The following is a 22,396-nucleotide window of genomic DNA, read 5'->3' on the forward strand; positions in this document are numbered from 1 at the left end:
ATCTCAAGTAAATAAAAAGAGTTTACTGCTCCCTGATACCAGAGCATGTTACTTTAATCAACTTCAGTATAATTAAAGAGGATAATTTCATTAACTCCGAGAACTCAGAAATAAGGGGGATAAAGGAAGAATAAACTAACTTAAATAATATGACAATTCAATCAAAATATGTGTTCTTACCACTTCACAAGTTGGCATAACAAGGTTTTCACAGCTACATTCTAAAAGGCAAAAATCAACATATTTATGTTGGTCAGAATATATCACTGTACTGTAATAAAACTTCAAAGTATGAAAATTAGTTACCGCAATGCCATGTTGGACAACATTGACCAGATACATTTTCTTTGACAAGCTTCATATCCTCTGCACAGTCGAGTAGTGGTGCAGGACAAAGATTTGGGTCACAAACTAAATAGAAAAAAATTCCACGGATAAAGGTTAGCTTCTTGTAAAAGCTTATCCTCACTACCTACCATTTAATTCACTGCCATTGCTGATGTCATGCATGGACTCATATTTCTCCCACCACTCACTTGCCATGTATCGGTGGGGATGGAATACATGACTCCCAAGCAAGTACAACAGTAGTAGAACTAGGACAGCTCAGCAGGTGAAGAGCCCTGAGAAATGCCAGGTGTGTAATAAAAGAAAGGAAGTAGAGAATGTATGGAATCACCTGGGAAGCTAGAAATTCTAGGATGATGAGAAAAGTCATAGTAATCTATTTTGGGGAGGTAATGATATTATCCAAGAAGAGCTCTTAGATGTATAAAAATATTACCTATACTTAATATATATTTTATATACTAGAATTCAATGAAGGTCTGATGTAACAGTGCAATGAAGATTCATGGGACTTTTTAAATATTGGGTAAATCTAAATATTTTAAATTAGTTAAGATATACTCACCACAGTAATATCGTGGACAACAGAAATGTGTAGTATTAAGATCCACAGTGAGAAATTCCCCATCAGTACATAGTGGAATAGGTTCCGTGCAAGAGTCACAAACTGAAGGTAAAACAAAAAGCCAGAAATCACAACTGAGCTAAAAACAAGCTAATTATTAATTTGGATTACTACAGACATATAAAAATCAACATGAAATAATGTTTAATAAAATAGGAAAAAGGGAAAATAAGGCTTTAACAGATCTCCTCATTTGGTCATGAAAACAGTACTAGTAGGTATATTGCTATATGCTTTCTGAACACAGTGACCAAGAAAAACACCATCTTACCAGAAATACAGAGCATTAAGATTTCTAGAGCAACTTTCTTTTTCCTAGGATCAAAATGTCATTGATTTATTTACTTCAGTTTTCTGAATTCGCTACCCTTGATTACTCCAATTTATGGAAGAATATTAATAGAGTAGGCACTTGTTCTTTTGGGCTGTTCACTTCAATTACAATTCTCTGAAAGACCCTGGCAAAATGTCCCACCCATACTGTCTTGGAATGACTCTTAATAAAGGTGCCTGACTCTCAGCAGGCCTCTGTGTAGGAACAACCCACATTAGACAAATCAGAATCTCTTTCTATGGCATCTGAATCATAAACAGAGGCACACCAGGGCAGGAAATGGATGTTGCTGACTCAGTCCTTAGTGACTGCCCCCTGGAGTAGCTGGTTTCTCTCCTTTCCAGGGCTTGGTTTTTCTGCTTCATCTTGATCCTACAAAATCTTGATCCCCAAGCCTTCCAGTAATTGGTTGTGTGTAAACTAGCCTTAAGCAATCCATTTTGCCACCTGCACTCAGAGAACCTGAACTGGTACAAAGAGATGTGTTTTGATTTCCATAGGTACACCTGAAACCTACATTAATCACCAGTCTTTGATATGAAAATTCACTTGAAATGGAAAATAGAGAACTTTTTAATTTTCAGTGTCCATTTCATCAGACAGAATATATGACTCCCTATAGTCTTTTCCCAGACACCTTTCATTTCATTTCTACCATTCTCTTCCATCATCACTATGCTCACACATAATATCACACATGATATATAAAATGAAGTTTTAAAGTGGTTCTCTAATGGCTTAGCAGAGTCCATTATTTCAGTTGGTTCTTCAAGGAAAGCCAAGGCTAAATTTTTCTCTAAAAACAACTGGTACCAGCCTTATTAAAGAAAAAAAAAATTTTAATTATATTGTCTTGAGCATGTTTTGACTGATATATATAGCCCATATATATAATAAGAGAAAGTAATGCTAACTGTAATAATTGTCGAGTCATTTAAAATGCCGTACTTTCTTTTCAACTGTTCTTATTCAGTTGTATTCCTATCAGTATATCAGCAGAATATTGGTTACCATCAGTCCCATGAAATTCATATCAAATAAGAGATTTTCCCTACATTCTCCCTTTGGTTCAAAAAAGTTATCTCACAGAACACTCACCACAGAGAGGAGAAAAACAGCAAGGCTCTTCCTGTTGAACTTGAATTATGAATTGGTCTTCTCTGCATTCTGGTACTGAAATCCTGGGGCATTTCAATTGGTCACATTCTGCAGAAACACCAAGATATTTGAAAAATTGTATAAAGTGAAATGATAAAATAAATAAAGTTGTATGGTTTAGTTCTCTTTGAATTTATATAAATCTTGCTAACTCAAAGTGTGTTTGGTGGGGGAGGGTTCCCACTCAGCACCCAGTAATTCTCTAGACACCAGCTGGTTGTCCTACAATTCAACTCAATTCTGACAGTATCTACAGACACCAGTTATAAGCCCCACTTGTTACCTGTACTCCTTTCTGGCTGACTGGCTATAAATCGGGGGTTTCCACAACCTTTTCCTTGGGTTTGATTAATTTGCTAGAGCAGCCAGCAGAACTCAGAGAAAACTTTTACTTACCAGATCACCAATTTTTTATAAAAGAATATAACTCAGGGAGGGGAAAGATGGCGGAGGAGTAGGGGACCCTATTTCAACTGGGCCCCGGAATTGAGCTGGATATCTACCAGACCACTCTGAGCACCCACAAAATCAGCCTGAGATGTAAGAAGATCTGGATCTCTACAAACAGAATATCGCAGGCAGTTGGTTTTGAGGTACGAAGCAGAGAGCCGTGATTCTGTGGGCAGATATCGGAGGATAAACGGCAGCGGGAGGGTGCCTGGCCGTGGGGATCCTACACCGCCGGTGAGTGACAGCCTTGTGCGCTGTGGACGGGGCACAGACTCGCAGACCAGTAGCATCAGGAAAGAACTTTAGGGCAGCCCCCGGGGTGGAAAACCAGACCGGCGGGGTCGCGCACACGCGAACTGCAGCACCCCCCCCCCCACAGAAACCGGAGCAACGGTCACGCACATGCGAACTGCAGCCTCCCAGACGGAAAAGGGAAACCTGGCTTGCCGGTGAACTACAACCCCCAGGGGTGGAAATCCCAAGTGGCGGGGTTGCGCCCGCGCGAACTGGGAGCAGCTGGCGGTTTTAGAAGCACCAAGGGCAGAGACATGCCCCGACCTGGAGGCAGGACTGGGAGCGCTGCGGAGGGGCGCACAACGCAGGATGCTGCAGTTTATAGCAGCATGGACAGAAAAGGAGACGGTGTGGCCTGGAGAGCTCACTGAAGAACAGACTGAGGTCTCTCTGCTCTGAGGCAGAGGGTTGGAAACGGTCTCTTCTGCTCTGACTCACGGAAAAGACCGGAAAGCCGCCAGGGAAAGGCGCCAGAGAACAAAAGCCCCAAAGACTGATTCCCACTGAGCCCAATCCCCACCCCAGGGGCGCAGGGCAACTCCGCCCAAACAGGGTTGCCTGAGTAACAGCATGGCAGGCCCCTCCCCCAGAAGACAGGCTGGGAAAACAAGAGGCCAGCAACCCTAAGGTCCCAAGAAAACAGGTGCATCTTGCTTGGGTTCTGGTCAGTAATTTGGACTCTATACATTCCCTCAAACACCCATCAACAGAATGACTAGGAGGAGGAGCCCCCAAAACAGAAAAGACTCAGAGATTATGACTTTTGCTGCAGATTTACAAATGGATGCAGACATAACCAAGATGTCAGAGATGGAATTCAGGCTAGCAATTGTGAAGACAATGGCTAGAATGGAGAAATCAATTAATGGCAACATAGAGTCTCTAAGGGCAGAAATAAAAGGTGAATTGGCAGAACTTAAAAATGCTATCAATGAGATCCAATCCAATCTAGATAATCTAACAGCTAGGGTAACTGAGACAGAAGAGAGAATAAGCAATCTGGAAGACAGTATAATAGATAAAAAGGGAAAAGAGGAGGCCAGGGAAAAACAACTCAGAATCCATGAAAATAGAATCAGAGAAATAAGTGACACCATGAGGCATTCCAATGTCAGAATAATTGGAATCCCAGAGGGAGTGGAGAGAGAGAGAGAGGGCTAGAAGATGTATTTGAGCAAATCGTAGCTGAGAACTTCCCTAATCTGGGGAATAAAACCAGCATTCGAGTCCTAGAGGCAGAGAGGACCCCTCCCAAGATCAAGGAAAACAGGCCAACACCCCGGCATGTAATAGTAAAACTTGCAAATCTTAGAACCAAGGAAACCATCTTAAGGGCAGTTAGGGGAAAGAGATTCCTTACGTACAGAGGGAGGAACATCAGAATAACGTCAGACCTATCCACAGAGACCTGGCAAGCCAGAAAGGCCTGGCAAGACATATTCAGAGTACTAAATGAGAAGAACATGCAGCCAAGAATACTTTATCCAGCAAGGCTTTCATTTAGAATGGATGGAGAGATGCAGAGCTTCCATGGCCTGCAGAAGTTGAAAGAATATGTGACCACTAAGCCGGCCCTACAAGAAATATTAAGGGGGGTTCTATAAAAGGAGAAAGACCCCAAGAGTGATCTACAACAGAAATTTACAGGGACAATCTATAAAAACAACGTCTTCACAGGCAACATGATGACAATTAATTCATATCTTTCAATAATCTCTCTCAACGTGAATGGCCTAAACGCTCCCATAAAACGGCACAGGGTTGCAGATTGGATAAAAAGACAGGATCCATCCATATGCTGTCTACAAGAGGCTCATTTTGAACCTAAAGATACATCCAGACTGAAAGTGAAGGGATAGAGATCTATCTTCCATGCCAGCGGACCTCAAAAGAAAGCTGGGGTAGCAATTCTTATATCAGACAAATTAGATTTTAAACTAAAGTCTGTAATAAGAGACACAGAAGGACACTATATCATTCTTAAAGGGTCTATCCAACAAGAAGATCTAACAATTGTAAATATCTATGCCCCCAACATGGGAGCAGCCATCTACATAAGCCAACTGTTAACCAAAATAAAGAGTCATATTGATAACAATACGTTAATTGTAGGAGACCTCAATACTCCACTCTCAGCAATGGACAGATCATCTAAGCAGAAAATCAACAAGGAAACAAGAGCTTTGAATGATACATTGGACCAGATGGACCTCATAGATATTTACAGAACATTCCACCCTAAAACAACAGAATACTCATTCTTCTCGAGCGCACATGGAACTTTCTCCAGAATAGACCATATACTGGGTCACAAATCAGGTCTCAACCGATACCAAAAGATTGAGATTATGCCCTGCATATTCTTAGACCACAATGCTCTAAAACTGGAACTCAATCACAAGAAAAAATTTGGCAGAAATTCAAACACTTGGAAGCTAAAGACCACTCTGCTCAAGAATGTTTGGGTCAACCAAGAAATCAAAGAAGAACTTAAACAATTCATAGAAATCAATGAGAACGAAAACACATTGGTCCAAAACCTATGGGATACTGCAAAGGCGGTCCTAAGGGGAAAATACATAGCCATCCAAGCCTCACTCAAAAAAATAGAAAAATCCCGAATTCACCAACTAACTCTACACCTTAAAGAACTAGAGAAAAAGCAACAAACGACGCCTAAGCCACGCATTAGAAGAGAAAGAATTAAAATTAGAGCAGAAATCAGTGAATTAGAAACCAGAAACACAGTAGATCAGATCAACGAAACTAGAAGTTGGTTCTTTGAAAGAATTAATAAGATTGATAAACCACTGGCCAGACTTATCCGAAAGAAGCGATAAAGGACCCAAATTAATAAAATTATGAATGAAAAGGGAGAGATCATGACTAACACCAAGGAAATAGAAACAATTATTAGAAATTATTATCAACAACTGTATGCCAATAAACTGAGCAATCTGGATGAAATGGAGGCCTTCCTGGAAACCTATAAGCTGCCAAGACTGAAACAGGAAGAAATTGACAACCTGAGTAGGCCAATAACCAGTAACGAGATTGAAGCAGTGATCAAAAACCTCCCAAAAAACAAGAGTCCAGGGCCTGATGGATTCCCTGGGGAATTCCACCAAACATTCAAAGAAGAAATAATACCTATTCTACTGAAGCTGTTTCAAAAAATAGAAACAGAAGGAAAACTTCCAAACTCATTCTATGAGGCCAGCATTACCTTAATCCCCAAACCAGGCAAAGACCCCATCAAAAAGGAGAATTTCAGACCGATATCCCTGATGAATATGGATTCCAAAATCCTCAACAAAATCCTAGCTAATAGGATCCAAAAATACATTAAAAGGATCATCCACCACGACCAAGTGGGATTTATCCCCGGGATGCAAGGGTGGTTCAACATTCGCAAATCAATCAATGTGATAGAGCACATTAATAAGAGGAGGGAGAAGAACCATATGGTCCTCTCAATTGATGCAGAAAAAGCATTTGACAAAATACAACATCCTTTCCTGATTAAAACTCTCCAGAGTATAGGGATAGAGGGAACATTCCTCAAGCTCATAAAATCCATCTATGAAAAACCCACAGCGAATATCATCCTCAATGGGGAAAAGCTGAGAGCCTTTCCCTTAAGATCAGGATCACATCAAGGGTGCCCACTCTCACCACTGTTGTTCAACATAGTACTAGAAGTCCTAGCAACAGCAATCAGACAACAAAAAGAAATAAAAGGTATTCACATTGGCAAAGAAGAAGTCAAACTCTCTCTTTTTGCAGACGACATGATACTTTATGTGGAAAACCCAAAAGACTCCACCCCCAAATTACTAGAACTCATCCAGCAATTCAGTAATGTGGCAGGATACAAAATCAATGCACAGAAATCAGTTGCTTTCTTATACACTAACAACGCAACTGTAGAAAGAGAAATTAAAGAAACGATTCCATTTACAATAGCACCAAAAACCATAAGATACCTTGGAATAAACCTAACCAAAGAGGTAAAGGATCTATACTCTAGGAACTACAAAACACTCATGAAAGAAATGGAAGAAGACACAAAAAGATGGAAAAATATTCCATGCTCATGGATCGGAAGAATAAACATTGTTGAAATGTCTATGCTACCCAGAGCAATCTATACCTTCAATGCCATCCCAATCAAAATTCCAATGACATTTTTCAAAGTGCTGGAACAAACAATCCTAAAATTTGTATGGAATCAGAAAAGACCCTGAATTGCCAAGCAAATGTTGAAAAGGAGAAACAAAGCTGGGGACATCATGTTGCCCGATTTCAAGCTATATTACAAATCAGTGATCACCAAGACAGCATGGTACTGGCACAAAAACAGACATACAGACCAATGGAACAGAATAGAGAGCCCAGATATGGACCCTCAACTCTCTGGTCAAATAATCTTTGACAAAGCAAAAAAAAACATGCAATGGAAAAAAGACAGTCTCTTCAATAAATGGTGCTGGGAAAATTGGACAGCCACATGCAGAAGAATGAAACTCGACCATTCTCTAACACCACTCACAAAGATAAACTCAAAGTGGATGAAAGACCTCAATGTGAGACAGGAATCCATCAAAATCCTAGAGGAGAACATAGGCAGTAACCTCTTTGACATCGGCCACAGCAAATTCTTTCAAGATACATCTCCAAAAGCTAGTGAAACAAAAGCAAAAATGAACTTTTGGGACTTCATCAAGATAAAAAGCTTCTGCACAGCAAAGGAAACAGTCAAGAAAACAAAGAGGCAACCCACAGAATGGGAAAAGATATTTGCAAATGACACTACAGATAAAGGGCTGGTATCCAAAATCTATAAAGAACTTCTCAAACTTAACACCCAAAAAACAAATAATCAAGTCAAAAAGTGGGCAGAAGAGATGAACAGACACTTCTCTGAAGAAGACATACAAATGGCTAACAGACACATGAAAAAATGTTCATCATCATTAGCCATCAGGGAAATCCAAATCAAAACCACACTGAGATACCACCTTACACCAGTTAGAATGGCCAACATGGACAGGGAAAGAAACAACAAATGTTGGAGAGGTTGTGGAGAAAGGGGAACCCTCTTACACTGTTGGTGGGAATGCAAGTTGGGACAGCCACTTTGGAAAACAGTGTGGAGGTGCCTCAAAAAGTTAAAAATAGAGCTACCTTATGACCCAGCAATTGCACTCCTGGGTATTTACCCCAAAGACATAGATGTAGTGAAAAGAAGGGCCATATGCACCCCAATGTTCATAGCAGCAATGTCCGCAATAGCTAAACTGTGGAAAGAGCCGAGATGCCCTTCAACAGATGAATGGATAAAGAAGATGTGGTCCATATATACAATGGAATATTACTCAGCCATCAGAAAAGATGAATACCCAACTTTTACATCAACATGGGTCGACTGGAGGAGATTATGCTAAGCGAAATAAGTCAAGCAGAGAAAGTCAATTATCATATGGTTTCACTTATTTGTGGAACATAAGGAATAACATGGAGGACATTAGGAGAAGGAAGGGAAAAATGGGGGGGGGATTGGAGGGAGAGATGAACCATGAGAGACTATGGACCTGAGAAACAAACAGGGTTCTAGAGGGGAGGGGGGACGGGAGATTGGTTAGCCCGGTGATGGGTATTAAGGAGGGCACGTACTGCATGGAGCATTGGGTGTTATATGAAAACAATGGATCGTGGATCATTACATCAAAAACTAATGATGTATGGTGACTAACATAATATAATAAAATTAAAAACTACCAAAAAAAAAAAAAAAAGAATATAACTCAGGAATAGCCAGATGGAAGAGATGCATAGGGCAAAGATAGGGAAAGGGTAGGGAGCTTTTATGCCCTCTCAGAGCACACCAGTCCCTGAATTTCCTTGTGTTCACCAACCTGGAAGTTCTCTAAACCTCAGTCTTTTTTGGGTTTATTTTAGAGGCTTTATTACGTAGGCATGATTGATTAAATCATTGGCTATTTAAGATCAGATCCAACCTCCAGCCCCTGTCCCCTCCCTGGAGGTCAGGGGATGGGACTGAAAAATTCTAACCCTCCAGTCACAGGATTGGTTCCCCTGGCAACCAGATCCCATTCTCAGATTAGCTAAAGGCTTTCCAATAGCAGTCATTAACATAACAAAAGACACCTTTATAGGTCTCCTCATTTAGGAAACGGGATTAGGAGCTCTGTACTGAGAATGGGGTAGAAGACCAGGTATGTAGTTTCTTATAAATTACAATACCATACCTGCTATTTCCTATATATTTCTGCTAAGATTAAGATCTTTAAAATGAGTTAATCTAAATCCATGTGTTAATATAATATATAAACTTAAAATATACATATATATATATACATTTATTTATAAAGAAATTGCAGGTTAAAAAGGACTATTTTGGGACCCCCCGGGTGGCTCAGTTGGTTAAGCGTCTGCCTTCGGTTCCAGTCATGATCCCAGCGTCCTGGGATCAAGCCCCATGTCCGGCTCTCTGCTCACCCTCTGCCTCTGCCTGCCTCTGTGTGTGTGTCAAATAAATAAATAAAATCATAAATAAATAAATAAATAAATAAATAAATAAAATCTTTTAAAAAAAAGAACTATCTTTAGCAAGACAACTTCACAGTATCTTATAACAAATCATTTTCTTGTAGACCCAAAGAATGAGAATCTAATTCACTATTCTGAACAATGAACCTCACTCTTATTTTTCCTAGTTAATTACTCACCACATTGATACTGTGGACAACAAGAAAGAGGACTATGGCCAACAACCAATTTCTGACTATTCGTACATGTTGGAATAGCAGTTTCACATAAGGTCATGTCACATCCTGGAAATAAGAAACAGAAGCACTAAAATATTAGCGAATATAACTAAAATCTGTGCTTCTAACTCAAATCAGTGAAGTGATTCTTACTATACATGTTTTTACACTGCAATTAAACACATTCAACTGACAAATGGGTCATATGTGAAAAGGTAGCAGATTTAAGGTTTATTTATTATGGTCCTTTCACCCTTAATTGTCCTAAGTCAAAGATTCCCAGAACCTTGTCACATATTATTGAATACTATTAATTGCTTATAGCTAGAGTTTTGTATGTGTATTTGCAAAATCAGCAAAACCATAATGAGAAAAAACTTGCTTTGAGAAAATAGAAATGATACTTATGGCCATATTTCTGTTTTTACCTCAACACTTTTGTTTACTAAACATTATGCATGTCCTGATTTTTTCACAAATAATATCAACATATTTTGTGGCATTGACAGACGGGAAGTCTTTGGCCTGCACACATACCACAAACTTTCTTTGAACAGCAGGTCCACTTATCAGTGATGCTCAGGACAACTTCAGCTTCTCGTTCACAAATTGGTGAGGGCTCTTCATCACAATCAGGTTCTGTAGGAATAATACTTCCATTCTCCAAACATTTGTAGAGGGCACATTCATCAATGCCCCCATTCCAAACCTCCCCGGCAGTACGAGGTTGGTCTTCACTATCTGTGCATGCTTAAAAAGATGGACAATGTTACATCACTCATAACCTGGACACTAAAATAAATCAGGCTATGATATTTGAATTTCAGACCATGACTTGACTTGGCTCAGCGACATAGATAACATGTCACAGATTTATCCTTTCTTACAGATTCTTCTTTTTATCAGCTAGTAGCTTGCACTTCTCTTCCATGAAATTTGTAATGTAATCTACAAAAATATTTTCCCTTCTACAACTATCTGTAAATTTGCATGTCCTCTTCTATACATAAGATAATCTGTTCATTATTTCTTATTCATTTTGTCCTGTTAATATGATTTATTTTGCTTGAACAAACTCAGTAAAATAAATGTAAGTTAGTTTTAAAATATTAACTGTTCAAACTGAGTGGTATTAGGAAAAAAAGTCCCTATCACATATTTATCATTTTTGTCCAATGAAAATTCAAAACATGTCAACTTTAAAATCTAAATGTGGGAAGTAGCTAATTATTTAGTGACTCATTATTTAGTAATTATGTAGTTTTATTATTGAAGTTTTACTTAATGATAAATATGGTCCACTAGTAGTTCTTTTAAAAATGATAGAGATGAATATAGTGATGGCCATATCCCACAGCCTCAAATGAACTTCTTTTATATTATTCTCTTTACTGTCAAACCAACCTCACAGGTCCCTAAAAAAACAAACATGCCTGTTTATTCTCAAAGTCTTCTACAAATACTTTTCTCAATGGCAAACACAAACTTCTTTCTGAAACTATATATGCATTTCACTTCTACTTGCCCATTCTCTTTCATTATTAGCTTAATCTCTTTTCCTCTAACCATAATGTTAAGCTCTGTACTGCAATTTTCTCAGTTTTGCACTATTTTCATCTGTAACCACCATGGAGACGATGAGTCAGAATGAAATGGTTTGAAAATGAAAGTTGAACAATTAAATGTTTTCTCCCAGATAATAACATTATCTGACATTTCTTGAGTGGTTATTTTTCTCTAGGCACTGTTGCAAAATGCTTTGTATTATTTATGTATCCCCACACTAACTTTATGGGATAAGTGCTATTATTTTCTCCATTTTACAGATGCTAACCCAGGGTCAAAGAGGTAAAGATGAATCACTATTACATGAAATAATTGGAATTTCAATTCAGTTCACATCCTATGCTCTTAATTTTTAATTTATCATACCCCCGCCTAGTTATTACAGGCATAGGTAGAGACTAAAACACATCATCACTGCATCGCTGTGGGGGGGGTTGTTAAATGGGTAATGGACATTAAAGAGGGCGCTTGTTGTGATGAGCATTGGGTGTTGTATGTAAGTGTTGAATCACTAAATTCTATACCTGAAACTTATACTACACTGTATATTCACTAAATGGAATTTAAATAAAAACTTGGAACAACAACAACAACAAAACCACATCACCACCAAAACATCTAATTTGGGTAACATATTAAAATCAAACTACAAACAAACCGGTTTTCTTTCCAACACCTAGGGGACCTGTTGATCAATCTTTCTCAGCACATCTCCCCAAGATCTAAAAAAGCTTTATTTATTTGCCAAGTCCCTAAGCAGTCATCTTGCACTCTGCTGCTTACCACATTCTTGCTCTGGAATGCACTGAATTGAGTCTGGCCTGTGAAGGATAGTTCCATTTTTGCACACGCAATCTTCCCTTAAATTCAAACATGAAGAATGTCCATAAAACCACCTGTTCAGACATGTTCTTGCTTCACAAGTCTTCACACAGGGTTGATATTCCTTCCCCTCTGGGCAACTCAGAGCTATGAATAACAGAGGACAGAATTTGCTAATGAGAAAAGTCACCTTTTTGGATTATAGTAAAAGGAAGAAATATTGGATTTCTTTCTGAAAATGAATTTTGCCCATTTCGGTCTCTTCAAATTTCATTTTTCATTTATTATGTAACCCAAAACTAGAAACAAAAGAAGCAATAGGCATTTTTGAGTATCTTCTGGGGGTCCAGCTAGTATTATATGTTATGTTATAGTAGGAAAAGCTCATCTGATTCGTAGCAAGTAAATGTGATCAAAAGGCAGCCCAAATCTAGTTGGCATAAATACAGGATCGACTAGTATGAGGTTACTTCTCTGTGTAGTGAGGACATAGAACAGTCTATTCAGACTTAGCACAGAAATATGCTTTAAATATGTAACTCAACCAAGCCATAAAAAAAGAAAAATGCTGTGTGTTTAGGTTTAATCCTTCACTGTCAAAAGAAACTACAATTGCTGAACAGTTTCTAAATGATGTTTTAGACAATTCTTTTGATTTTCAGTGATCTTAAAAAATCATACTGTTAAAAAATGAACACACAGCTGGTAGGGGTATAAATTGGTAAAATCTCAGCGGGGAACAATTTGATGGTATCTATTAAAATTAGAGATGTCATGCATTTCCTATGAATCAAGCAACCCCACTCTTGAATAGTGATTATCTCTGGGAACAAAGAGAGGTAAGGGATAGTAAAGCACACCAGGAGCTGCTTTATGTCTGAAATGAAGTCATGTAACTGGTGTTTGTGATATCTTATCCTTTCTATATGTATTTTACTTTTTCTCCTAGGGAAAATGAAAAATTTTATTTTATTTTGGAGCATTTCATTAATATTCATTTTGACCATCTTTTACCACTTACTCCATTTAATTGCTATTTCTTAAATTAAATTAACAGTATTTTCTGTGAAATATACCCAGGACTGGATATAGGTTTAATAAAATTTTTATGAAAAGCATTACAACTTGATGAGAAAGCATGAGCCCCATAGATAAAAATTGGCAAAGTATACATACGAAAGAAAAAGGATCCACAAACATGTATTTGGAAAAAGACTGAACCTAGATACCAATCAAAGAAAGATTAGCTTCCAGGATGTGGATACTATGTCAGGAAAGGAGGAAAAGGGAACAGAAAAATTTGTATCTTCTTCACAAGCTAGGGGACAAGCCGGGGGTCAAATGAGGCGGGTTGAATTGAAACCAACAAAATGTGCTCTGGGATACAGAATTAAAATCCCTGTTCAATCCCCCTGTGATTTCGTCAATATTTCCATTGATTTTGCTGATTCATATTTTGTGGACTAGGTTTTCTTTTGGGAGGGTTGAGGCCAACCTTAGATTTAGATCAGGATGAAACTAGAAGTTGCCTATGTGGGTGAGCTGGCCTCTAACTTCTACGTTACATTTATCTGCGTTTTATTCTTACAAAATTATTTTGTGATGAAAAATGAAAAGAAAAAGAAGTGAATGCAAAACATGGAATGCTATAGGATTGTTAGAAAATATTACTGAAAATGTACTACTTACAGCAGTAATCAGGTGTTCTCCACTGAAGACAGATGTCAAACCTGTTGCACAGAGCCACATAGGCAGAAAGTGCATCACATTCATAGTTCCAAAAATAGGTATAATTGATCCACATCTTTTCACAAAAGTTCTGCGGTGAAACCTAGAGACACAGTTTGCCTTGGGATAAGTTATGTTGTTTTATTTCTCTAAAGGCCCTAAGTTAGTCGAAAACTATTCAGAGAATCAAAGGGTAGCAAGTTAAGACTTATTATGGATCTTTCTTGACCTTAGATTCCAAACTTCATAATCCTAGATGTCACTTCTGATGTGAAAATATTTTTAGACATATTTTACATAAGGTTAATATTGTCTGCACTAATCTACATAAGTATATCTTATAAAGGTGAAAAAGAAACAAAGTATGTGGACCTAGCAAAATCTATTTCTGATATTATACCTCGGGTCAGAATCGTCTTTTCCATACACTGAATGGGACTTTAATCTACGATGGATAAAACCGGAAGTTTCTGAAGCATTCCATAATGATACATGGCATTAGTTATTAAATGAGGTTATAAATGCTTCTCAAAAACTATGTATTAATATTGAACATTGAACAATTTATGTAATTTGACATGCCTCAATTTAAAGAGATTTCTTCCTACAGATTGTTTCATTTTGATTTAGAATTGCCTGAAATCTAAATAATTTAACTTGTAGCAACATCTATTCCAATTTTTCTCTCTACTCGTTCATTCAGCAAATGTACTAAACATCTCCATGCAGATGCCAAATTCTGACAAAGTTCAAAGGGCCAGATAAAAATACTTTGTATTTTTCATATCCCATCCTTTCTTCTTCAAGGTCCATGTCTATAAAGACCAAGATTCTACATTCTTTTAGTCTTCTTTATAGCATTCCCTTGGTTTCCAATTCTTCACTTTACATGGAATACTTGCTGTGGTCAAGAGCACGCTCATTGTGGAATCCAGGGAACACTGAGAGTTTCCTTCTTAAAACCCTCTCCTTGGACTTTTAGTGTACTTCATTCTATTGCCTGTTCACCTGTCCAGTGTCAGCTCCTCTGCTACCTCTTATTCTGAGTGTTTCTCTAGACCTCATCCTCAGTGGTCACGTCTACTAGTTACAGATGTTCTGCCCGGACTCATACCACCATCTTGGGCATGTAAATCTTTTCCTTGGTTTCTTCATAAGTTAAAGAGTTAAACATAAACTTACTACTACTTAAGATAGCTGTGAGCTAATATATGGTAAATGTACAGAGCAGACTCTGGAACACTGCACATTACTCATGGTTGTTTTTAAAAATCCATACACAAAGAACTCCCCAAACCTGATCCTGGCCTCAAGTTACCTCCTCTGAGCTCCAGAATTATGTTTCTAAGCTTTTTCTGGGTATTTTTGCTTGAAATCCCATATGACTTAATTTATCCAAAGTGAAAAATTACATACCTTTCCACTTAACCCACAAAAGTTGACTCTCCTGTATCCCCCATTCATATATTCACTTATGCAGGCTTTCATAATTTATTGAACACCTAACCACCTATCAAGCACCGTGCTATGCATGAGGAGCATAAAGGTCAATAACACAGACCTATTCTCTGCCTGTGGACCTCATAGCTAAAAAAGGTCTTTGAATAGAATCCAGAGGAGTCACCCCACTAAAATGAATCAGAGGAAGGAAGTATTCCGGCTGGAAAAACTAGAAGCTTAAAAGCCCACTGGCAGGAAAAACCTTGGAATATTCAAAGAATTGAAAGGAGACTGGCTCTCAGTAAGCAAGAAGAGTGTAGCAGAAAGGAAGCTAGAGAAGTGGGTGGGCCAGAGTGTAGAGGACCTCATAAGACTTTAAATGGAAGTGGAAGACACTGAAGGGTTTTAGGTAGAAAAATGATAGAATCCAGACAGATCACCTGCCTGCTATGGAGATTGTCAAATGAAGGTGAAGCTTACAAGTGGGAAACCAAATTACCTGCTTTTCTCTCTTTTGCCATCCAATTCACTGGGAAGGGGTTTGTCTGTGTGATTGGGCTATGACAGACTAAATGGCACTCTGCATTGCCTCCCCAAGCCTTCAATAATAGATAAGTTGAAAAGTTTTCTGATTTAATTACCCTACTAAGTTCCCAGTTAAAAATGCGATTTTTTGAAAATCATTACACTTGGGGTGCCTGGGTGGCTCAGTTGGTTAAGCGTCTGCCTTCAGCTCAGGTCATGATCCCAGGGTCCTGGGATCCAGTCCCGCATCAGCCTCCTTGCTCAGCGGGGAGTCTGCTTCTCCCTCTCCCTCTGCCCCTGCTTGTGCTCTCTCTCTCTGTGTCACATGAATAAATAAAATCTTAAAAAAAAAATCATTGTTAAAAAAAAAGAAAATCATTATGCTTTTTTTTAAGATTTTGTTTTTATTTATTTGTCAGAGAGAGAGAGCGAGCACAAGCAGGGGAAGTGGCAGGCAGAAGGAGAAGCAGGCTCCCCACTGAGCAAGGAGCCTAATGTGGGACTGGATCCCAGGACCCTGGGATCATGACTTCAGCCGAAGGCAAACCCTTAACAGACTGATCCACCCAGGCATCCCAAAAATCATTATGCTTTAAAAGACATTAAAATGACACTAAACTGAGTTTTAAAGTATTTATTATTTTTTTCATTTTTATAGGCCTGCTTTTTAAAAAAATGTAAACATTTAAAACCCATCTGCATCCAAATCTCCAAGTAAAACTAAGCTCCCAAAAGATACGCCATTTTTATCCCATGACTCGCCATCCTTCACCTTTCCATGAGGGAACTCATGGGGCAGGCTGAGAATTAACGGAGTCTACACACCACAGTTGAGCATGGGAGGTGCTGCACAGTGAGCTCCTTCCTGCTTTGACAATTCCCTTACCTTCTTTCCCAGGCTCTTCCCCTCCATATGCATTACACTCAACCATTTCAACATCTTCCTAACATGGCCATTTACACAAACTTGTTCTTACACATATTGTTGTATCTGCCTAGGTGTCCCTTCCTCCCTTGTCTCTCCTGGCATATTCATCCTTCTAAGTGAATCAAATATCTAAAGCTATGAGAAGTCTCCTGAAAACCTGGGCTCCCATATACCTCCAGACTGCACATTGTCATGTACCTGTCCACAAGCTTGCTTTCCCACCAGACCTCTGGAGAATAAGGGAGAGTCTTATTCATCTTTGGGTCACAGGAGTTTAACACGATGCCTTGTAAGTGCTGCATGCTCACAGACTTTTCATTAAATGAGTCATGAAATGCTATATTTGTCTGTCCTGTGTCCCTAACAATGCATCTTTTTTTTAATGATAGAGATTACTTAAAATATCTACTAGTCACATAAAGTCAGAAAGTTAGAGACAAATAAAGAATGTTTAAATTGAATATATGACAGGCTCTATTACAAGTAGAGACCTAAGATGCCAGGATCATAGAGAATTGATAATATCCTCACTGTCTTGGTTTCTCTACTGGGTTATCAAGTGATATTGATTTCTTTCTCTTAGAGGCATTTATTCATAGGACAGAATTTCATTTTTCTTGAAAGCTGTAGATATACTTCTGAAAAAACATATGAGAAAAAAAGATAATTATCCTTCTTATCTCTTTAAGTCTATAAAAGTAAATGATTCTGAATTCCAAAGCACACTGACAGAAAAGGTTTGGGGCTAAACTATTCTCAGTAGGAGAACATCCGGGCAAGAACAAGAATTTATTGGCTTTACTCTCAACATGTCCAACATGACAGTTCTTATTTATGGTTGCCCTTAACTTACTTTATTATGGCATGGAATGAAAACTCTTCTATTTAATAACTCAATGCAGTGACTGCAATCATGCTCAGTACAGTTCCTAACAGGTCTTCTCGTTGTGACTTCAAATGATTTCTCAATTTCCCAGCTCTCGATAAATAATTCTATGTCTTCCATATTTGTAATAATTGTGCCATTTTGCATCCTTAGATCATCATCTGGATCTTCATTGCAAATTCCTAGAAAGACATGTGACATTTAGAAGGAAAAATTTTTTCACTTAAACCAAATGTAGGCAGCAGAAATAAATCATCTTAATAATTGATTGTAAATGAATAAATCATTTACTGAACAAGGTGCCAAATGTATATCCTTTCACTTTAATGTTGATGGATTTTTTAATTATGTATCTGATTCTTTGATAAAATAGTACAGAGTTGTCTTAACCAGATAAGAAAGAGACCACAATCCTAGAAGTCAAGAAATGTGAAAAGATGGTAGAAAATGAAGAAAGAGGAGATTGACTCTGCTCCCACACTCCTTCACTATTACCACTATCTAACTAATTGCAGAAGTAGTTCTTAAGCTTTCCAAGATATTCCTTAGAGTAGTGGGCATTTGGTAATTTCCTCCCAGTCATCCATTCATACAGGAAAACCCTGCCTGAAAACATTAAGTTCTGCCTTCAGGAAGTATCCCTACCCCATCACCACTATAGGAGAAGGCCATGATCGGCATAAAGGTAGTCCTTACTCCCGTGCATTAACAACTGTTACAGGTAATAAAGCAGTCAGGTCAGACAGTCACCTAGATACATGGATACATTCAACATTTGGACAACCACAACCAAACAGGATTTGATCTGGGAATTCTAAGACATAGACAATCTTCCTTCCTTAGGATGACGTGGCCTATTGATGGTTATCATGCTTTGACCTGCTAAAGCCTCCAGCTTCCTGAGGAAGGCCAGACTGGGGACAGATCTTACTCTTCATGCAGTGGAGTGCAGAGCCAAGGGAACTGCAGAGAAATAGCCCAGAACCAAGAACATACTTGATCTGAATCCTACCCTACCTTAAGACATATTTTTTCTTAATACCCAAGGCTCCAGCTATAAAAGATATAATTTGAACATTTTTTTCAAGTATTAAATCTTAATCCTCAAGTAGGCATATTAAGATCATAAAGGTTGCTGCTACCATCATTGCTTTGTCTTTGTAAATATACAAAGGACTGAAGGCAATGCAAAAATAAATAAAAAACAAAACTCTAGTGAAGTGAACTATACTGTCAAGCAGCTACTATTTTTTAAGTCTAAACTTCCCTGGAAAAAGGTAATTGCTAATAGAAAATTGGTTTTATTGCAACTCCAGCCACCAGCCCTGTAAACTTCACAGTGCTGTAGAGAACAAGGTATTCATACAGACCTCCCATTCTGGTGTCCATGCTCAATTTAGGTCATACTCTTGCTCACTGCAAATTTGCAGACGTGACAGTACCTAGATTTCCCTTAAACCAAAACCATTCTTCACCCACTATGGAGGTCATGAACTTTAGGGGGTGACCCTCGGTTAGCAAAAAGGTGATCCTACCCCCTTCTCTACAGTGATTACTTAAGAATCCAGTTAGCAGAGTGTGTCTATAAAAGCATGAGCTGACAGTAAGTGAAGGAAAAAAATTCACAAGATCAAACAGAAATCATAGCATGCAGAAATGATAAATCATCAGAGAAAATATGCATTCCTAAAGTCTCTTGAGTATTACTCAATAATAACTATTGATTTATTATATATAATCAATACTACACAGACTCAAAAATAACTTTTTCCACAGTGATAACCTTCAGTCCCCATAGAACTTTGTGCTATGTTTAGCGTACTATAAATAGGCAAGGAAATACCTAAACCTTTTTAGCCAAACTTTGCATTAAATGCTTTAAGGAAGAAATCTGGGTGTTTTTTGTAATTTGTTGAGGGAAAGGACTTAGTCTTATTTGTTTTTGCGTTACCAGCATCAAGCACTGAGTCTAAACACTCAGAAGTGTTTACTCAATTAATGTTTGGTGAGATTAAAGTAGATATATTTCACTAAGCTAACATTTATTGATCATGTGTATTAAGCAATGTGTTAAGTGTTTGACATTAACTTTCACATTCAACCCTAACAACAATCTTGAAGGGAGAATGTTGCTATTCCCATTTTAAAGATGAGGAAACTGATGTTCACTTCAGAGTACAGAGCTACAAAAAGAACAGTCTTCATCAGACATCAAAGCCAGTATTATAATTTTTTATTTTGTTGTGTACCTAGAGGTATTTCTGATTTGTTTCCTTTGACTTATAACTCTTTATGTGTCTATGTAACATGGTGTAATATTAACCTAGGTGTAAAGATACACCTAGGCATTACATTTTATAACAAAACCAGGACAAATATTGAGAACATTGTGTTCCCTGTATGTAACTTTCAAGGTGGCTTAAGCAACTAAATTTTCCCCTATTCCAAATTTTAACATTTTAAGGAAGAAACAAACTTATTTAAGCCTTTAATCTTTCTGTAACTCATATTTCTCACTTATAAATTAATACCAACTTATGAGGGTTATTGTTAGAATTGAATAAGTTCAAGTATATAAAACAATGGCACTTCATTAATGATTAATAAAGATGAATATAGTAGGATATATAGAGAATATAGCAGTAATATAAATAGTATCGCAATAGTAGTAGTAAACATTATATTTCCATAAGATATGCAAATTGAACTGTTATTTCTTGCTTCATAGCCCATGTATTAAGATGAAATAGTATTCACATGGGGAACTAAAAGTTAACATCACACCTCAAATATGAAAAGTGGGGCATCAGGGCCAAAACAGTGTAATGTGAGAAAAAAAAATTAGAAGAAATTAAGATTTGAAGAGCAATGCTCACCGCAGAGCCCTTCTGTGTCAGATGACAAGTTAAATCGAAAGCCAAAATGAATGTCTATGATCCCTGTAAGGTGAGCCCACTTTATGACTAGTCCAGCTGGAGTCGTAATCATATACATGGAACCAGAATCTTCTATGGACAGTTCTTGACTTGAAAATGGCAGAGGCACAACGACAGAATCCACTTCTACCTAAAATAACACAGTGAATTTACAACTGTTAGAAAAATATGTCTCAATATATACTCATTAAAAGTAGAATTCAGATGATTCCATTTCTTCTTGTTGAATATAAAAATTTATTTCTCTGCTGCTGCCACAGCTTCTCACAACTTCTAGTTCCTTTATTATTCCTTTATTGTATCTTGCTATATTCAGTATTTGCTGTCCAACTTGTTGCCCCTTATTTTCTTCAAAACTTAACTTTCTTCTGTGTTACGTATGCTTTTCTGTTTCCTGCAATACATGTTGATTACACCATTATCTACTAATACGAACTTAAGATAATAAAGTTATTTTCAGGATATTTTCCTTAATCTGGGTCCTTTCTTTGATCTTCTAAATCAGTGTTCAACTATAATGTTCCTCACAATCATCTGTCAAGCTTGGTAAAGACTAAGTTTCCCAGCAATTCTATTTCCTAGGTTTGGAAGGGATTCTAGACTCTGTATTTTTAGCACGTACTCTTGGTAATACAAATATAGGCAATCCGAGGATTATATTTAGAAAAACACTGTTTTAAATAATGACAAAGACATGGAACCAGCAGTAACTTTGTCGGTCATGTCTCACCAACCATCCAGTTTCTCATCTTTATATCTTCCTTATATTGCCATCTGTAGGCTAAAATAGCCTTACTCCTGCCTGGTTAATCTCCACTTTCTTTAACATTTCTCTTAGGTGTCACCTCCTCCAAAAATACCTATTTGACCTTCCTATAAACTTCATTAAGTGACCTGTTTCCATGATATATTAGTCAAACTCTATCACTATACCTCCTATTGCTTTCTAATTGGCAGACAATTGCATTTAAGCACCTCACATACAGCTACAAATGACTTGAGACCAGGACCTTGTTGTTTTATCATGTGAGCTCTCAATAAATGATTCTTAAAGAATTAGTTTTTAACTGAATACATGACCAGAGATGAATTCAGTTGAAGCCAAAACTAAGCCCTTTGGCTCAAATGCTCACTAATAGCACTGACCAGATGTGAGTTTAAATTTATTTCCCACCCACTTCCTGTTAATGTATCACCCTGATCAAATCAAAGGTATACACAAGTGCTATCATCCAAATAATTTCCCCATTCATATATTTTGCTTTACTTAAAATTAAGCTTTCTAACACCTTACTATTTTTTAAGGCTCATTTTAATATTGTTTCCAGTCTAGAATGTTTGGCCTGTGCTAAAAAAGATAGAATTATTTCTAGAAAGCATGTAACATCTCAGTCATTTTAGCAAAATCTTTACACATTATTTTCTTACATTTTTGAGAGAGCCATATAAGTGAAATACCCAGCTTATAACTCACCCTTCTCCAGTAAATACATACTCCTTGGGATAAAGGTTTTTTCCTATAAAACCAAATGGCTTTTTTCAATCTTTTTATAAAACATCCCCCT

At 37.7% G+C, this 22,396-nt stretch overlaps 1 protein-coding gene across 2 annotated transcripts in view; it reads right to left on the reverse strand.

Moving 5' to 3' along the window:
* The window catches only part of OTOGL (otogelin like), a 131,483-nt gene that overhangs the window by 13,228 nt on the left and 95,859 nt on the right, over positions 1 to 22,396 (reverse strand). For both annotated transcript variants that reach the window (XM_035002072.1, XM_035002071.1), the window contains 10 exons: positions 20,772 to 20,961; positions 17,863 to 18,077; positions 14,078 to 14,219; positions 12,350 to 12,535; positions 10,538 to 10,750; positions 9,962 to 10,066; positions 2,406 to 2,513; positions 914 to 1,015; positions 307 to 411; positions 181 to 221 (listed from right to left, as the gene is read on the reverse strand). In XM_035002072.1, the coding sequence (XP_034857963.1) occupies positions 181 to 221; positions 307 to 411; positions 914 to 1,015; positions 2,406 to 2,513; positions 9,962 to 10,066; positions 10,538 to 10,750; positions 12,350 to 12,535; positions 14,078 to 14,219; positions 17,863 to 18,077; positions 20,772 to 20,961 (1,407 nt within the window). The remainder of the gene's footprint in view (positions 1 to 180; positions 222 to 306; positions 412 to 913; positions 1,016 to 2,405; positions 2,514 to 9,961; positions 10,067 to 10,537; positions 10,751 to 12,349; positions 12,536 to 14,077; positions 14,220 to 17,862; positions 18,078 to 20,771; positions 20,962 to 22,396) is intronic.

The sequence above is a fragment of the Mirounga leonina genome, unplaced genomic scaffold, assembly GCF_011800145.1.
Source record: "Mirounga leonina isolate KUSES-001 unplaced genomic scaffold, KU_Mleo_1.0 Mir_126, whole genome shotgun sequence".
Lineage (NCBI taxonomy): Eukaryota > Metazoa > Chordata > Mammalia > Carnivora > Phocidae > Mirounga > Mirounga leonina.